This window comes from Mandrillus leucophaeus, unplaced genomic scaffold (genome assembly GCF_000951045.1).
Source record: "Mandrillus leucophaeus isolate KB7577 unplaced genomic scaffold, Mleu.le_1.0 Scaffold201, whole genome shotgun sequence".
Classification (NCBI taxonomy): Eukaryota; Metazoa; Chordata; class Mammalia; order Primates; family Cercopithecidae; genus Mandrillus; species Mandrillus leucophaeus.
This window is the reverse complement of record NW_012102044.1, coordinates 1215081-1232674: the sequence shown is the minus strand read 5'-3', so window position 1 is coordinate 1232674 and position 17594 is coordinate 1215081. Positions and strand designations below refer to the sequence as shown.

The window sequence follows — 17594 nt, the reverse complement described above, 5'->3', positions numbered from 1 at the left end:
CAGGTCACCACACCTCACACACATCAGCTCACATAGATCATCTGACCCTCACAGGACATCCATCACACAGGTCACGTCACACTCATAAGATACCTCACCCACACCCTCACCTGCTGGGCGTCCTGAAGAACGGCCTGCTCGGAGCTGAGCGCACGGGCTTGCCTCGCCCTGGGGCGGGGCTTGGGGAAGGCAGATCTGGCCGCCGGAGACGCGGTGCGGATGGAGACGAGGGATTTGGATTTGTGCGGGCGGCTGTGCACCGCCAAGGCGGCGTTGGCGCGCGGTTCATGTGGGCCCAGGACGGGGCGGGAAACTGCGATGCCCCCGCTGCGTGGGGCAGGGCCGTGGGGCGGTCTCCGAGGACTGGGCGCGGCAAGCGGTGAGCGTTTCACGGAACTCGCGTTTTTCAGTCTTCGTAACCCAGGAGGAAGCCCATGGCGTCCTGCACAGGCAGCGGCGCGCCAACTCGTTCCTGGAGGAGCTGCGGCCGGGCTCCCTGGAGAGGGAGTGCAAGGAGGAGCAATGCTCCTTCGAGGAGGCCCGGGAGATCTTCAAGGACCTGGAGAGGACGGTGAGCGCAGCCTCGGGGCGCCCCGCACCGCTGAGACTGCAGGCGGCGCTGGACCAGGCCGTGTGGGGCCGCCTGTGTCTCTCCGGCTGTGGCTGTGAGCGGCGAACACGCAGCGGCGCCCGCACTGCGCTTCCTGCGGGGGTCGCTTTCCGCCTGGGGTGACTCCGCTTTCCTGGGCGATTGCCCTCCCTCTCCCCGTGTCCCCTACCAGGCACACGCTCTCCCTACGCGGGCACTCCGCGCATGCCGGTTTTCACATCAGAAAATACGATTTGAAAAGCACACCTAGGATGTCCCCCTTAACTTCCCAAGGGAGGCCCCCCAGTCCCCTAAGGATGCGGGGCAGTCTGCGCATCACGGATGCGCGGCTCACAGAAGGGACGCGGTGAGAAGCTGGCCTGGGGGAGCTGCTCGCGGCCTACACCATGCCACCAGCCGCACCTCCGCAGGGCACATGTCGGGGAGAAAAAACGTGTGGGGACCTGGGGCTTTCTCCACCTCACACTCACAGGTCACCTCACACAGGACACCTTACACTCAGGGTGCACTTCAAACTCACAGGTCATTACACCTCACACAAGACACCTCACACAGGGCACACTTCACACTCACGGGTCACCTCACATTCGACACCTCACACAGATCACCTCAGAGGACACCTCACACTGGGCACACTTCACACTCAGGACACCTCACACTCAGGGTGCACTTCAGACTCACAGGTCATTACACCTCACACAGATCACCTCACTCTTACAGGACACTTCACACTCACAGATCACCTCACTCTCACAGGACACTTCGGACAGGACACACTTCACACTCACAGGCCACCTCAGGTTATGTCAAACTCACAGGTCCCCTCACACAGTCACCTCACACAGTGTACACTTCACACTCACAGGTCCCCTCACACAGGACACCTCACATAGTCACCTCACACAGTGCACACTTCACACTCACAGGTCCCCTCACACAGTCACCTCACAGGGCACACTTCACACTCACAGGTCCCCTCACACAGGACACCTCACACAGTGCACACTTCACATTCACAGGTCCCCTCACACAGTCACCTCACACACAGGGCACACTTCACACTCACAGGTCCCCTCACACAGGTCACCTCACACTCACAGGATGCACTTCACACTCATGGGTCCCATCACACACAGGACACCTCACACTCGTCACCTCACACACGTTACATCAAACTCTCAGGTCCCCTCACACAGTCACCTCACACACAGGGCACACTTCACATTCGCAGGTCACCTCACACCAGGCCCACGACTCTCACAGGTCACCACACCTCACACACATCAGCTCACATAGATCATCTCACCCTCACAGGACATCCATCACACAGGTCACGTCACACTCATAAGATACCTCACCCACACGTCACCTCACACAAATCACCTCGCTCACACAGATCACCTCACACACAGGACACAGATCACCTCACAGGGCACACTTCACACTCACAGGTTCCCTCACACAGGACACCTCACACTCACAGATCACCTCACTCAACACCGATCACCTCACACAGGGGACACTTCATTCTCACAGGTCACCTCACATAGGACATCTCACACACAGGTCACCTCACTCAGATCACTTCACACAGGGCACACTTCACTCACAGATCACACCTCACCTCCCACTCACAGATCACCTCACTCTCACAGGGCACCTCACTCTCACAGGGCACCTCACACAGGGCACACTTCACTCCCACAGGTCACCATACCTCACACAGATCACCTCATACAGATCACTTCATTCTCACAGGATACCTCACACAGGGCACACTTCACACTCACAGGTCACCTCACACAAGGCACCCTTCACACTCACAGGTCACCACACCTCACACAGATCATCTCACTCTCACAGGACCCCTCACACTCAGATTATCTCACACTCAGGTCGCCACACCTCACACTCTTAAGATATCTCACGCAGGATGCCTCACAGTCACAGAGAACCACATCTCATATGCACAAGACACTTCACATTCACAGGACACCTCATGCTCACAGGAAGCCTCACACTCACAGGAAGTCCAGCTGTCTGAGACAAAGGCTAACATGACTCTTTCCGGGCAAATTGAGGATGGTCATGCCTAGCATTTTTATCCACCTAGTTTTCAAAGCATTTCTCATCTGTTGTATTCTCACAGCACCCTGTGAGTTTAAGTTTAGGTGGCCAACAGTTTCTTCAGCAATCACTTTTTTCTGTGGAGTGCTTTTGCTGTTTGTGGAAGATTTTGCATCTGCTACTGCACCCTCTCCCGGTGTCAGCCGGTGTGTGTGGCCACCCTGTCAGAGATGGAGCTGTGGCTCAAAGCCTGTGTACCTCATCCCAGGTCCACAGCTCAGCGACAGAAGAGTCAGGGCTGAACCTCGGGTGTTCTGACCTGGGAGCAGGAAATGTGTGGTCACCCATAGTTTAAGAAGTCCTGGGGAGGGGCCAAGATTGGAAGAAATCTACCTCAGCTCTGCAGGAAAGTCTGGCTTCCTGAGCCCACCCTGCAAGGCCCAGGTCCAAGTTCCCCAACCCCAGCTCGTGGTTTGTCCAGTGCTCACCGTTGGGTGCGCTGGTGAAGGTGCTCACGAGGCTTTCTCTTTTGTTCCCTCAGAAGCTGTTCTGGATTTCTTACAGTGGTGAGTAGATGATCGCCACCAATCCTGCCTGCAACGCTTCTCCTCAGCGTACTGACGCCAGCCCATTCCACAGATGGGGACCAGTGTGCCTCAAATCCGTGCCAGAATGGGGGCTCCTGCAAGGACCAGCTCCAGTCCTATATCTGCTTCTGCCTCCCTTCCTTCGAGGGCCGGAACTGTGAGAAGAGTGAGGCCCCACTTTGGGTCCCATATTTGCAGAGGGCCCTGGGGAGCTGGTAGCGGTGGCCTGGCCAACCAGGTTGCAGGGTGCACAACCTGGTGGGGTGTGTGGACCGGGCATTCTGGGCTCAGCCCCAGTTGGAATTTGGTCTAGGTGACCTTGAAGTCCCTTCTAGTCTGAGGTCTTTGACAGGGACCCAAGGTTCTAATTCTCAGACTCAGTGGCCCCTTGGGCTCCCGGCCCTGGGCAATTCTCAGCCCTCGAGATGGCCCAGCTGAGAGTCCCTGTGTCCCTGTCCCACTTCCACGTCCCACCAGGCAGCACCACTTGGTAAACTTCCCCTTCTCTACTTTCCATTACAAAGGTTTGAGGTGTTTTTTGTTTGTTTGTTTGTTTTTTGTTTTGTTTTGTTTACCATCTGAATATTAAATTATTGCAAAGTTTGAGGCCCCCAACTTCCCTTAGGTTCAGTAATTCACTAGAAGGACTCATAGAACCCACTGAAGTGGATACACTCACAGTTACCATTTATTACAGCAAAGGAAGCTGACTTAAGTCTGCAGAGGAACCGGGCACAAACTTCCCATTGTCCCCTCCCTGTGGGGTCATGTGGACACTTCTCCCAGAAAGACGTGTGATGAGACGTGGGAAGTACTGCCAACTTGGGAAGCTCTATGAGCCCCGGTGTCCAGAGGTTTTATCAGGGCTCAATCACACAGACCCAGCTGACCACCCACGCGGCTGACCTCAGTCTCAGCCCCTCCAGAGGCCAAGCCAATAGTGTGGCCCGAGGCCCTGCCATCATCACATTGTCAGCTAGACCATCCAGCATGGCCCAAGGTCCGGGTAAACACCAACATTCCCTCAGGGCTTAGCGATCACTTCCCAGGAAATGTGTGGTCACCCTTCCAAGGGCTTAGCGATCACTTCCCAGGAGCCAAGGCAAAGGCTACCCTTTCCCTGGGAACAGCAGCTCATCCTTGACCACCCAAGACCACATTCTCACACTGAACGAGCTCTCCGGCACAGCAGCCACTTTCTTCTCTAAGTAGAAGAGAGCCCAGCAAGGTGGGGCAGGCTGAAGAGAGAGGCTTCCTGCTGGTCATCTGGGTCCAGAATGCCTGGGGATCTCTGCTCAGCCGCCCTGGTGTGCATCCTGCAGGGCAGGCCTTCCCGCCGGAGTCCTGGACTTACTCAGGGCCACTGCCCTTGCCCACATCAATCAAAGTCGGGCTGCCAGTTCTGCTGCTTCTGCCTGAGCCCATGGCCAGTGCTGGGACTGACTGTCCCTAGGCGGGCTCACGGTGGCATGAGGCCAGCTTGGAGGACTGTCTCAGCGCTCTGGTCCCCTCATCAGTTGAGTCTCTGATTGGAAGTCCCTTGGACACTTTTACCATCCCTACGGGACTTTCACTTTCCCCCCGGCTCCCCTCAGCTTCCCATCAGCTGCTCGGAAGAGTGGTCACCCTGGAGGCCACTGCCCACCAGCCAGACACCCCCCAAATGCAACTGCAGCCAGCGCTGCCCCCGACTGGCAAGGCTGTTCAGACATGTGACTCCTCTGATCCAGGCCTTGTCCTTTGGATCAGTCCACGGAGCAGGCGGTGCCAAGCTCAGGCTCTGTCGCCCACAGCTCAGTGCCCCTTCCAGGCAGAACGCCGCTGCTGACTTAGGGCACGGCCTCCCCCGGGGCTGGCTCTCACTGACCCAAAGAGGCCCCTCTCAGGGTATCCCCTTCCTGTCCGCAGACAAGGACGACCAGCTGATCTGCGTGAACGAGAACGGCGGCTGTGAGCAGTACTGCAGTGACCGCGCGGGTGCCAAGCGCTCCTGTTGGTGCCACGAGGGGTACTCGCTGCTGGCAGACGGGGTGTCCTGCATGCCCACAGGTGACCAGGCTTCACGTCCCAGTCCCAGATGACACCAGTCCCTGTCCCACTACGGATTCTCTTACTGGACAAAAGACGGGTGGGGGTGGCTCCACATCTGAGCACCAACCATGCGCTGACCAACCGTGAGGCAGGATCTGGGCACCAAGGGTGGCACAGGCCAGAGCGACAGTGACTAGAATGGGCACCCTGGGGGCAGTCCCTGAATGGCCTCAGGCCCCCTACCCATGCTAGGCAGACCAGGGGAGCCAAGCAAGGCTCTATCTCACGTCCAACTCCCACTCGCAGGACCTCCGCTGGGGTTCGTGAATCTACCTTGGCACAGGCAGTGTCTGTACTGACTGCTGCCCGCCCTGAATTCCAAAACTTGTAAAGGCTCCTGGGAAAATGGGATGTTTCTCCAAACCAGCCTGGAACAAATGGGCTGCACTTCCAAAGGCAGGGACACCCCACGCCCACTGTGTCTTGAAGAGGTGGACGTGCCCACCCTGGCCACACAGCCTGGGACTCAGCCCGCCACCTCCTCAGGTTTTCTTTCTGGCCCAAGACCTTGATTGGAGCAGATCAAAACTAAGCGTGGGATCAAAACAATAGAGTTGTTTGTGACGTTGATTCATCTTTAGGTAGAATTTCATTCACCTTTTACTAAAGTCAAGCAACACATTTTCCCCCTGAAAAGTGAGCAGAGGGCGATATTAAGACGTAAGCCCTCCATCTCCTCCAAAACCAGCCCTGACCACTGTCTCCTCAGCCAGCCACTTCCGCAAGGGCCTCTCATGGCTCAGCCCCACCAGTCAGGCCCAGCCGAGGCCCTGCCTTCCACCATCCCTGGGCCCTGGCAGCTCCTGCTCCTGGGGGCCTCCCATAGCCTCGGCCTCAAGGCCTCTCAGAGGATGGGTGTTTCTGAATCTTTCCTAGTGGCTCGTTCATCCTTCACAAATTTCTGCATCTTTCTGACTTTTGTTTTACACAGTTGAATATCCATGTGGAAAAATACCTATTCTGGAAAAAAGAAATGCCAGCAAACCCCAAGGCCGAATTGTCGGGGGCAGGGTGTGCCCCAAAGGGGAGTGTCCATGGCAGGTAAGGCTTCCCTTGGCTTCAGGATTCCAAGCCCTGAGGGTCTTGGAGCCTTTTGAATGTGAGCTGAACAACAGCTCTGGAAGGGAAAATGGGCAGGTCAGCCCCAAGGCCACCAGGCTCCAAGTCAGCCCACCTAGAACCTCCAGCTCGCTGCACCCCCATGCTTTCAGTGGGGCAAGGAAGGAGAAAAGAAGACGACACTCGCTGAGGGTCTGCCCTGTGCAGAGAACCCTGCGAGATGCCCCTCCCGAGCTGTCACGTCGTCCTCACTGTTACTCTTTGAGGTGGGATCTTTGCCTGATCTTTGCAAAATCAGGAGCATTGGATCAAAGCTATGTGAAGATCCCGTGAGGTGAACAGTGAAATCTCACAGCGACGTTTGTATTGTTGGGCTGTGCCCAAGAGCACGTCTCGGCTAGAGAGGGGCACAGCCTCCCAGAGCCAGGTCTGAGCAGCTTTGCGTGGGAGGGATCTGCAAAGACCCCAGGATTTCAGAAACAAATTGTGCAATGCCAGAGGTCCCTTGGTGTGCCCGGGAGGGCGAGTCATCAGAGAAACAATGACAGTAATGTGACTTCCATGCCTCCTGTCCCCCCGCCCAGGTCCTGTTGTTGGTGAATGGAGCTCAGCTGTGTGGAGGGACCCTGATAAACACCATCTGGGTGGTCTCTGCGGCCCACTGTTTCGACAAAATCAAGAGCTGGAGGAACTTGACCGCGGTGCTGGGTAGGTGCCGCTCTCCCCTGTGTGACCGCGGTGCTGGGTGGGTACCACTCTCCTCTGTCTGACCGCGGTGCTGGGTGGGTACTGCTCTCCCATCTGACTGCTGTGCTGGTTACGCGCCGCTCTCCCGTCTGACGATGGTGCTGAGTAGGCGCCACTCTCCCCTGTCTGACCACGGCTCTCAAGTGTCTTAGGGGCCGCAGCTCTGGGCTTCGTGCTGTCACTTCCACAGACAGACAGACATCTCCAAAAGGGGAGCAACTGTGCTAGGCATGACTGCTGTGGCCACCGTCCCCTCAGCCACTTTCCCATGCCCAAATAAAATGGTAAAAGACAGGGGTTCTGCCCATCCTGCCTCACCTGGCCAAGAGCCCATAGGAGGATGCAACTCCCAGGGCTTCGTGGGACCACTGGGTGTCAGGGACTGTGCTCACTGGGTTTACAGGTGAGATGAACATTCCCAGGAGGGCACTTGGCTGGGAAGAACTGTGGAGAATCAGGGCACGCCCTGCCCCCCCAGCTGCCAGGTCGCAGCACCCCTTCCCCACCTCAACACCCAGGCCCCAGATTCACCCCAGTTCACACGTCCCCACATGAGCCACAAGGTGCCACCTGCGGCAGGCTGGCCAGGTCACCTTGGGGTTGGATGCAGGCCCCCCTCGCCCCAAAAGGAGACTGCAGCCCCTGCAGACCTAGAAATGGCCACAGCCCGTCCCCATGCACCAGGGGGCGAGGCAGCAGGTAGTGGGATGGGCCTGAGCAAGGCTCCCTCCTTCCAGGCGAGCACGACCTCAGCGAGCACGAAGGGGATGAGCAGAGCCGGCGGGTGGCGCAGGTCATCATCCCCAGCACGTATGTCCTGGGCGCCACCAACCACGACATTGCGCTGCTCCGCCTGCAGCGGCCCGTGGTCCTCACTGACCATGTGGTGCCCCTCTGCCTGCCCGAACGGACGTTCTCCGAGAGGACGCTGGCCTTCGTGCGCTTCTCGTTGGTCAGCGGCTGGGGTCAGCTGCTGGACCGTGGTGCCACAGCCCTGGAGCTCATGGCCCTCAACGTGCCCCGGCTGATGACCCAGGACTGCCTGCAGCAGTCACGGAAGGCGGAAGCCTCCCCGAATATCACGGAGTACATGTTCTGTGCCGGCTACTCGGACGGCAGCAGGGACTCCTGCAAGGGGGACAGTGGAGGCCCACACGCCACCCGCTACCGGGGCACGTGGTACCTGACAGGCATCGTCAGCTGGGGCCAGGGCTGCGCGGCCGTGGGCCACTTCGGGGTGTACACCAGGGTCTCCCAGTACATCGAGTGGCTGCAAAAGCTCATGCACTCAGAGCCACGCCCAGGCATCCTCCTGCGAGCCCCATTTCCCTAGCCTAGCAGCCCTGCCCCCTGGAGAGAAAGCCAAGGCTGTGTAGAACTGTCCTGGCACAAAATCCCATCGATTCTTCTGCAGTTCATGGGGTAGAGGAGGGCATGGGAGGGAGGGAGAGGTGGGGAGGGAGACAGAGACAGAAACAGAGAGACAAAGAGACAGAGAGAGACTGAGGGAGAGATTCTGAGGACATGGAGAGACTCAAAGAGACTCCAAGATTCAAAGAGCTTAATAGAGACACAGAGAAGGAATAGAAAAGATGAGATGCAGAGGCAGACAGGCGCTGGACAGAGGGGCAGGGGAATGCCGCGGTTGTCCTGGAGGCAGACAGCCCAGCTGAGCCTCCTTATCTCTCTTCAGCCAAGCCCACCTGCCCGTGATCTGCTGGCCTCAGGCTGCTGTTCTGCCTTCATTGCTGGAGACACTAGAGGCATGTACACACGTGGATGCATACACACACACCAATGCACACACACAGAGATATGCACACACACGGATGCACACACAGAGGGTCACACAGAGATATGCACATACACGGATGCATATACACAGATATGCGCACACACAGATGCGTGCACACCACACCAATGCACACACACACTAATGCACACACACGGATGCAGAGAGATATGCACACACCGATGTGCACATACACAGATATGCACACACACAGATGCACACAGATATGCACACACACGGATGAGTGCACACACACCAATGTACACACACAGATATGCACACACGGATGCACACACACCAATGCTGACTCCATGTGTGCTGTCCTCCAAAGGCGGTTGTTTAGCTCTCACTTTTCTCGTTCTTATCCATTATCATCTTCATTTCAGACAATTCAGAAGCATCACCATGCATGTTGGCAAATGCCCCAAACTCTCCCCCAAATGTATTTCTCCCTACGCTGGGTGCCGGGCTGCACAGGCCGTTCCCCACCGGCTTCCCAACTTCACAATAAATGGCTGCATCTCCTCCGCACGCCTGTGGGGCCTGCCACCCACCGTGTAGCCTGTGATTCATTTTCAGAGCCCCCAGTGCTCATCCTCTGAGATGCTTTTTTCTTTCACAGTTTTCAGCATCACTGAAATGAACCCTCACATGGCAGCTGTTCTTTTTAAAAACAAAAGCTCTTTGATAGATGTTTGAGGCTGTAGCTCCCAGGACCCTGTGGAATTGGATGTTCTCTCCCTGCCACAGCCCTTGTCAATGATATTTCGCAGAGACCCTGGGAGCACCTGCTCGAGAATCAGGGACATACCACTAAATGGAGGGTCCCAGGCCCTGGCTGCAGTGGGAGGACCTGGCAAGCTGCACTCTTGCTGAGTCCCCAGGGTGGTGGGGGAAGAATGAGAAACACATGAGCAGAGAAATGGGGAGGTGACAGACACTGCTCGCACTCAGACTCCGGCAAGCATGGCTCAGAGAGCGGACTCAATGCCATCCCTGCAGGGCCGTCCTGGGCACCAGTGGCGCTCACAGCAGCAAGGCAGGCACCAGCAACCCACCTCAGGGGCACTCAGGCAACATCTACTTTAGAGCAGACAGGGTCCGTGAACTACAGCCGAGGGCTGCTTCCAAGCCACCCTGCTCTTGTAAATAAAGTTTTATGGGAACACACCCACGTTAGTGTCCATGGAGTGGCCGTGACAGAGATGTCCAGCCAGACAGACCAGCTGACCCACCAAGCCCAGCATGATTAGTGTCAGGACCTCTGCCGAAGATGCTGGCTGACCCTGGCCAGACCCCAGTTCCTAATGCCCCCACACAGGGACGGGGGCCAGTGGCGGGCCCTGATCAGGTCAGAGCTGGCTCTGCTTTCTCTTTCGTCCGAGTGACTGGGGAGTCATGTGGGGTCCTGGTGGGGTGCCAGCCTCCCTTCTTGCCAATGGGAACTGCAGGCACCCACCTCACGGTGCCGCTGAAGGAGGGGGCCCAGGACTGTCCAGAAACTTTGCTGAAGGGCCTGGGCACCCTCAAAGGCTACATTTCTTATGGGATGTGCCACCTGCCATGGCTCAGCTCCAGCTTTCTGTGAGTGGCGAGATAGAATACAGGGAGGCCACTGGCCATGGGCCTGCGACAGGGTGGGGCGAGGCGGCAGGCTCGGGCCTCCAAAGCCAGCATCACCACCCAGCGTTGATGACAAAGACTGCATGTCTGCCATGAGCATCCTGCTGCTGGTGCACACACCACATTGGTCTCTCCATACAAACGTGCCTAGAGGCGATGTCGGAGTGTGGAGACCAGGAGAGGCAGGAGTCAGACATCTGGTGCCACCAGGAAGGCCCCTCTCAGAGGACTGGGCTGTGCGTGGTGCCCACCGTGGGAGGCCACCCTGGCGTTGGCACCCAGTGCCATCAGTTTGTGTAGTCGGGTGGGGCCCAGTGAGCACCTCCTGTGTGCCAGGCACAATGACGCACAATGTGTGCACACCAGGCCCAGGTGCAGGTGGCTGTGAGACGGGCAACACATCAAGGCAGACACACCGTGAGGCAGTGGCCAGCACTGTGGGTTTTAGGGGCGTTGCTCCGGCCACTACGGCATAGTAGGTAGTGATTGCCACACTGGCCAAGTTTTAGACCATTTATTCCAGGGACCCCAGAAGCAAAAATCCTGGCTGCACCTCCCGGTGACTCCCATAGCCATTGAGCGGAGACGCTCAGGGACCTGGTGACAGGAGGTTTCTGTGCTGGAGAATGAGCCCAGAAGCCCTCTCAGCCTCGGAACAGTGTGGCCAGTGGTGGGCAGGTCAGGAGGGGTTTCAGACAGAGCCTGTCCCTCCAGATGGTCAGGGGAGGGCCACTCCCCACAGAAGTACATGTTGGGACCATGTGGACACAGAAGGTTTGGGGGTGGGTGGGGCAGGTACCAGCCTGGCCTGTGGGAGACCGTGGTGCAGATGCCAAGCCCCCCCGTGACATCAGACCACCTGACACCACCCAGAGAATGGCCGTGAGCGGAAGGGCCCGCCCAGAAGCAAGCAGGGCCTTGGGGCAGAAGTCCTGGGCTCAGACCCCGCACTCACTGCTGGTGGCCCCGGGCTCCGGCTTCTGTGCTCTCTGTGTAGTTTTCTGTTCTGGAAAAATGATATTTTTATGTGATTGTGAGGACTGAGAGCTAGATGTAAACATCTGGAAACTACAAAACAAGCATGAAATGATGTTTTTATTCTTAGAACAGAAAGTCCCCGCGCCCGCGGATCTGGTGACCGATGAGGATGAGGTTCTGCGGGGCCTCTCCAGCTGCCCAGCTCTGCCTGGGGAAGGTGGGGCCAGAATGGCTGTGTTCCCAGCGTGGTCATTCCCCTGCGTCGCCAGCGGGCCTCGGCTCCAATCAGGGGGCCTAAGCCAAGTGACAAGCAGCCGCACAACAGCCATCCCGGCCGGGGCGTGGACTTTGCTCCGGCAGCCTGTCCCCGTGAGGACAGGCACACGGTATCGGCCACACCATGGGGCGCCCACTGCACCTCGTCCTGCTCAGTGCCTTCTTGGCCAGCCTCCTGCTGCCCGGGGAAAGTCGTAAGTGCCCCCCGCCCTTCAGGCCCAAAGGCAGCCCTGGGGAGCAGGGAGGGGCGGCAGTTGGGGGAACCCTCTCATCTCCGCAGCCTGGACAGTGGGTGTCTTGGCCTCTGTCAGAGGCTGGCCTCAGATGGCTGGGCTTGGCCTTTCCAGCCAAGGGCGTCCTCAAGGCCAGCTGTGGCTCCCTGTGGCTGAGAGTCAGACGGGAGGATCAGAGGTCACAGAGACAAAAACACAAGGACGGAGTCAGCGAGAGAGAGAGGGAGAGGGAGGGAGAAACGGAGACACAGTGAGATGAGAGGCCAAAAGGCAAAGACAGAGATAGACAGGGAGACAGAGACAGAGGGAGAGGTGGGAGCAGGCAAAGACAGGAGAGTTGGCCGTCTGCCACCACAGGGAGGCACAGGACGAGGGGCACAGCAGAGGAGCTCCCAGGGAAGAGGAGGCTGAGCCGAGCCAGTGCCACCACCCTGGGACTGGCTCCACCTGGGAAGGGGCTGCCTAATGCACAGCTGGACAGGTGGGAGCAGCAGGGCTGTCCAGGATCCCCAGGCCTCTCCAAAAGCAGAGGCCCAGAAAGGGCAGAAGCCAGGCAAGGCTGGGGGCAGCGGAGGAAGAGGAGGCCCCTCTGGTGGGGACACGAGAGACGGGGACCCTAGACTTGTTTGCATCCTGGATAAAGTGGACAGGCAGGGGCACCAAGGGGACCCAGGCCTGGGAAGGGAGTGTGTAAGGGAGAGATGGAGCAGGGGAGACCCTCGTGGGGTGGAAAGCGGAGACTCCCGGGAAGGCTGAGTGGATCCTCAGTGCATCGCTGACCTAAACGGCCCCTCTGCCTGGTGGCCTGGAGCTCCAGTCACATCACCCGGGGGGTCTTCTCCATCCCACCCTCAGTCCCCTACCCTCCCCAGCCTCTGTCCCCTGAGCCATGTCTTCCCATCTCCCGCACAGAACGGAACTCTTCATGGGGTACTGTGTGGCTCCGTCTCGCCCAGCCTTCTCCCCGCCCCTCAGGCCACCCCGCCCCGTGCAGGAGCCCACCGTGATGCGTGTGGTGCGATGAGATCAGCGCAGGTGCAACAAGGCCCTGGAAGGGCCCATGCCGTCATCGTCGACAGCAAAGCCACTCTGCAAACAGACAGATGCTTCATTGCATTGGTAGAAAATTCTGCAACCAGAATGCTCAGGGCTTCTGAGATCCTAAGCCCAGCCCGAGGCTCTGGAAGCTGCTCTGGCTTCTTGGGAGTGGAAGTTGGCAGGACTTCTCTTCCTGGGAAGAAGCAGAGGGTGGAGATGAGAGGACAGGCCAGGAGCCCACCCAGACCCACAGGAGGAAACTAGGGGAGTCACGCGGGGTCCTGGTGGAGCGCCAGCCTCCCTTCCTGCCAATGGGAAATGCAGGCGCCCACCTCACGGACTTCTGGGTCCACAGGGTCTTGACACCCTTAGCTGTGTGATGCAGACCTGACCCATGACCATGGCCTGTGGTGTCCCCGGGGGCCGGCCTGGACCCTGGGTGGACATGATCAGCCCCAGAGAGCCAGGGCCAGGCCATCTCCCTCCCCTACTCCGCCTGAGAGACCTCGGCAGCTGCACTGTGGGGTGGGTGGGGCTGAATGCAGAAGGTCCCAGCCAGGACCCTGCTGTGCACACTTTTGATTTTAATAGAATCGGAACGCGCACAGCATCTGCAGTTCAGCCTTTAAATGAACTCGGCTGTCCTGCCTGTCACGGAAGCTCTTCTGGGACAGTGGGACCTCAGCACTGCTTTGCTGGTACTGCTATAAGAAAAGACCATGGACCAAGTAGCTTAAAGCAACAGAAATGTTTCTCCTACAGCTCTGGAGGCTGGAAGTTCAAAATCAAGGTGTCAGTGGTGCTGGTTCCTCCAGAGGCTGGGGGAGAGTCTGCTCCGAGCCTGTCTCCCGGCCTCGGGGTGCCAGTGGCTTCAGAGCCCGTGGCTTTTGGGAGCATTGCTCCCATCGCTGCCTCCATCATCGAGTGGGGTTCTCACCATGGCTGTTTTTCTGTTTTCTTTTCTCTCAGAAAGACACCAGTCATTGGATTTAGGGCTCACCCTATCCCATAAAATGGCTTCCTAACTAAATACATCACAAAAGTTCTATTTCCAATTGAGGTCACGTTCTGAGGCTCTGGGAAAGACATGAATTTGCAGGGATGTTATTCAGCCCTGTCCTGCCACCTGTGAGTGTTTTCTGCAATCCAATTTTTTATGTTAATAAAATCAGAATATGCAGAGCACCTGCAGTGCCAGCCTTTAAACCACTGCTGTTGCACTGGCAATCATTAAAGCTACGTGGCTTCAGTTTCAGTCTTTACATTCAGCAAGTTTAAGTCCCTTCTTCATGAGTTTGGACCTTAGTGACTGAAAATTTTGCTTGCTGATAAAACTTGCTCAAATGCAGTTGCTCACTGTGGAATTCACTGATGTTGCCAAAACCACAAACACAACCGTGTGCTCAAGGACTGCAATGCTCCCCACGGCTTCTGAAGAAACAAACCCACACAAAAAACATCTACCAGTCTGGACGCTCCATATCAGAGCTCTGGAGTGTTCCATTAATTTCTGGAGACAAGTGTCCAAAAACCTTGGCACGTTTTCATTTCGTTTTGCCAATCCCATTTTATTCACATCAGAAAGTGTGGCCACGTGGCCGAGGCCTGGCCTGCTCAGTCTGAATGAAGCATTGATGCGACTCAGCCATAGCAGAAGCGCCCAGGTTCAGTCCAGAGGGCCGAGCCAGGTGTGCAGTCTTTCCTTCATTCCCTCAGCACATATTGGTTAAGTTCCGGCCGCGCTAGGCACGGGGAAACAGCTGGGACCAAACGCGCCACGTCTTTTTCCAGCGGAGGGAAGGATGAGCCTGTCAGCACGTAATGTCAGAGAGGGGTTCGGCGCTAGAAGACAAATAGCACAGTGTTAAGGGGATGGAAGAGACACGAGTTGGGGCAATATCAGAGGGCGTGGTCAGGGAGGATCTCGCGGGGAGGGGGAGCTGGGGTTGAGCCACGTGGGTATCTGTGGAAAGAATGTTCCAGACAGGGAGGTGACCGGTGCAAAAGTCCTGGAGTGTGAGTGTTGGGCTCAGCCAAGGTCAGCACAGAGCCCAGTGTGGCAGAGAGAGATGAATGAGGGCAGGGTTGAAGGTGGTGCGGCCTGGGAGGCCTGGCCATGGGAAGACTCTGGACTCTGTTCCAAGACCACTAGAGGCAGATTCTGGGTGGTCCTTGACTTCCTTGCATCACCCTTTCCACCCCGTACCTGCCACCTGTATCCTCCTCCCCACACAGTCCAGCTCAACCTTATAGGCAGTGTCCCACCCCCATGAGCTGGGGAGAGCTGAGCAGGTTTCAGGGAGATGGGAAAAGGCGGGAATCGGACAAGGGCTGCAAAGGGAAAGTGCATTCGTAGTGGTCAGTCAGCCTGGGGGTGCTCGGGGCTGGACGCCAAGGGGAATAGAGTTGTGGCTGGCATTGCAGAACAGCGAGTTCCTCTACGAGGTCAGAGGAGGCGCGAGGGACTGACCAGAGACAGTGAGCACGTCAGGCCCTGGTTGAGTGGGGACCAAGCCTTGTGGCAAGTCTGTGAACCGTCACTGTGGCTCTAGGGCAGCAGAGAGAAAACCAGGTGTATGTCAATATGGCCACAAGGAAGGAGACCAAGGGGAAGAGAGAAGGGACCAAGAGAGGTGTTCACGTGGAAATGCATTAGAACACCGAGACCCCAACTGGAGCCCAGGAGGTCTGCAAGTCCCAGTTTGGGAAACACTAAGCCAGGCTTGGATAACTTGTCTGAGGCTGCATCCCAACACGAGAGCCAGGGGCCCCAAGGGAGATGGGCATTCCCTGCCCCCCAGCTTCCTTAGTGCCTTTTGTGGAGTGGAGGTGACATGAGGCTGCAGGTTGCAGGGAGCCAGGTGTGCAGACTTGCAGAAGCCATGTGTGGGCTGCATTTCAGAGCAAGTGCATGGGAGTGGAGCAGACACTCAGAGTAATGCGGCAGGGCCAACAAATAATAAATCTAAGCCTAGCGCTGGTGGGACAATGTCAGTGTCACTAAAAGAAATGGGGAATTTGGAAGGTAAAGTAACTGGAGGTAGGAATGAAGCCAAGATTTACTGAGCACCTTCTGTATACCAAACTCCAAACTCAACACTAGTTTACACAATCTTTAAAACAACTCGAAGAGTAGGTATTATAATTCCCATCTGCCAATAATAAATAAGTGACTAAGATGTTTTTGAAACTCAAGATTGTCTTGTTTTAAATGTTGGACATGGAGAGTTTGGAGTTCCGAGATGAGGGAAGGCATCTGTCATAGTGAGAGTTGAAAACATGGAACTCAGGACAAAAGTCAGTGCTGGAGAGATCAGTTGGAAGAGTCATCTTTCTCGTAGTGAGACACTTAATTTTTCAGTGGAAAAAAGTACAGAAAAAGACTACAGAGGGCCAAGAAAAGAAACTGAGGCTATCACAATGAAAAGAGGAGGAGGAGTGGGTGAGAGACAGAGGAGACACAGGCAGAGAGATGGGGACAGCACAGCCCACAGACATACACCCTGCGAGGGACACAGACTCTCAGATCCAGGGCATTTTAACCAGCAGATCAAGACTCATTTGCCAGTCATGAAATCAACTCAGTATTAAAATTAAAAAAAAAAAAAAAGAGTAGAATCAAATAGAACACTTTGTACTAAGTACTGTTTTTTAGGAAATACTAATAAGTACTATTTCTTGAAAGTTGGCAAGTATGTGTGCCCTGGTACTTTATAAATTGTACTTTTATAGTTTGTAATCGAAACAGCACCACCAATCCCCACATAACAAAGAGCAAAGACCTTAAAGACGAGTGGGGCCAGGCTGAAGGGGCACAGTTTGAGCCAAAGCACAGAGCAGAGTGGGCTGAAAGCACCCTGGAGAGGGAGAATTCAAGGAAGAGGGCTTGAGTGGCCAGCCTGAGCCAGCATGAGCATGTGAGGAGGCTGGTGAGCTGATTGGATGGGATGTGTCTACTTCTCCAGAGAAGGGTGCACGGGTCTAGAGCAGGTGCCTCATGTTGTACCTCATAGAGAACTGGGTGGGGGAGGGAGATGGGCATTTCCCTCCACAGTCCCCAAAGTGCCTGAGGAAAGTGTTGACTAAGAAGCCAAACTCTGTAAAATATTTGAACAGATATATTCTGAGCCAAATGTGAGGACCATGACCCATGACACAGCCTTGGGAGGTCCTGAGAACATGTGTCCAAGGTGGTCGGGTCACAGCTTGATTTTATGTATTTTAGGGGGACAGAAGTTACATGCAGACGCCAGTCAATAAGCATAAGGTGTACACTGGTTCGTTCCAGAAAAGGGGAAGGTGGGGGCTTCCAGGTCCTAGGTGGCTTCAAAGATATTCTGATTGGCAATCAGTTGAAAGAGTTATTATCAGCTGGGCACGGTGGCTCACGCCTGTAATACCAGCACTTTGGGAGGCCAAGGCAGGCGGATCACGAGGTCAGGAGATGGAGACCATCCTGGCTAACACGGTGAAACCCCATCTCTACTAAAAAT

The 17594-nt window shown here is 56.3% G+C and overlaps 2 protein-coding genes across 4 annotated transcripts in view; both read left to right on the top strand.

Moving 5' to 3' along the window:
* F7 (coagulation factor VII (serum prothrombin conversion accelerator)) overlaps window positions 1-9993 on the top strand; it is a 12722-nt gene extending 2729 nt beyond the window's left edge. Inside the window, exons 2-8 of one of the 3 annotated variants that reach the window (XM_011979437.1) lie at window positions 411-571; window positions 3219-3243; window positions 3317-3430; window positions 5173-5313; window positions 6287-6396; window positions 6999-7122; window positions 7899-9993. In XM_011979437.1, the coding sequence (XP_011834827.1) occupies window positions 411-571; window positions 3219-3243; window positions 3317-3430; window positions 5173-5313; window positions 6287-6396; window positions 6999-7122; window positions 7899-8494 (1271 nt within the window). In that variant the 3' untranslated portion in view covers window positions 8495-9993. The remainder of the gene's footprint in view (window positions 1-410; window positions 572-3218; window positions 3244-3316; window positions 3431-5172; window positions 5314-6286; window positions 6397-6998; window positions 7123-7898) is intronic. The other 2 variants (XM_011979436.1, XM_011979439.1) reach the window with 2 other exon arrangements.
* Window positions 9994-11898: 1905 nt separating this feature from the next.
* Window positions 11899-17594, top strand: part of F10 (coagulation factor X) — a 36017-nt gene continuing 30321 nt past the window's right edge. Inside the window, exon 1 of the mRNA XM_011979435.1 lies at window positions 11899-12024. Coding sequence (XP_011834825.1) covers window positions 11955-12024 — 70 coding nt within the window. The 5' untranslated portion in view covers window positions 11899-11954. The remainder of the gene's footprint in view (window positions 12025-17594) is intronic.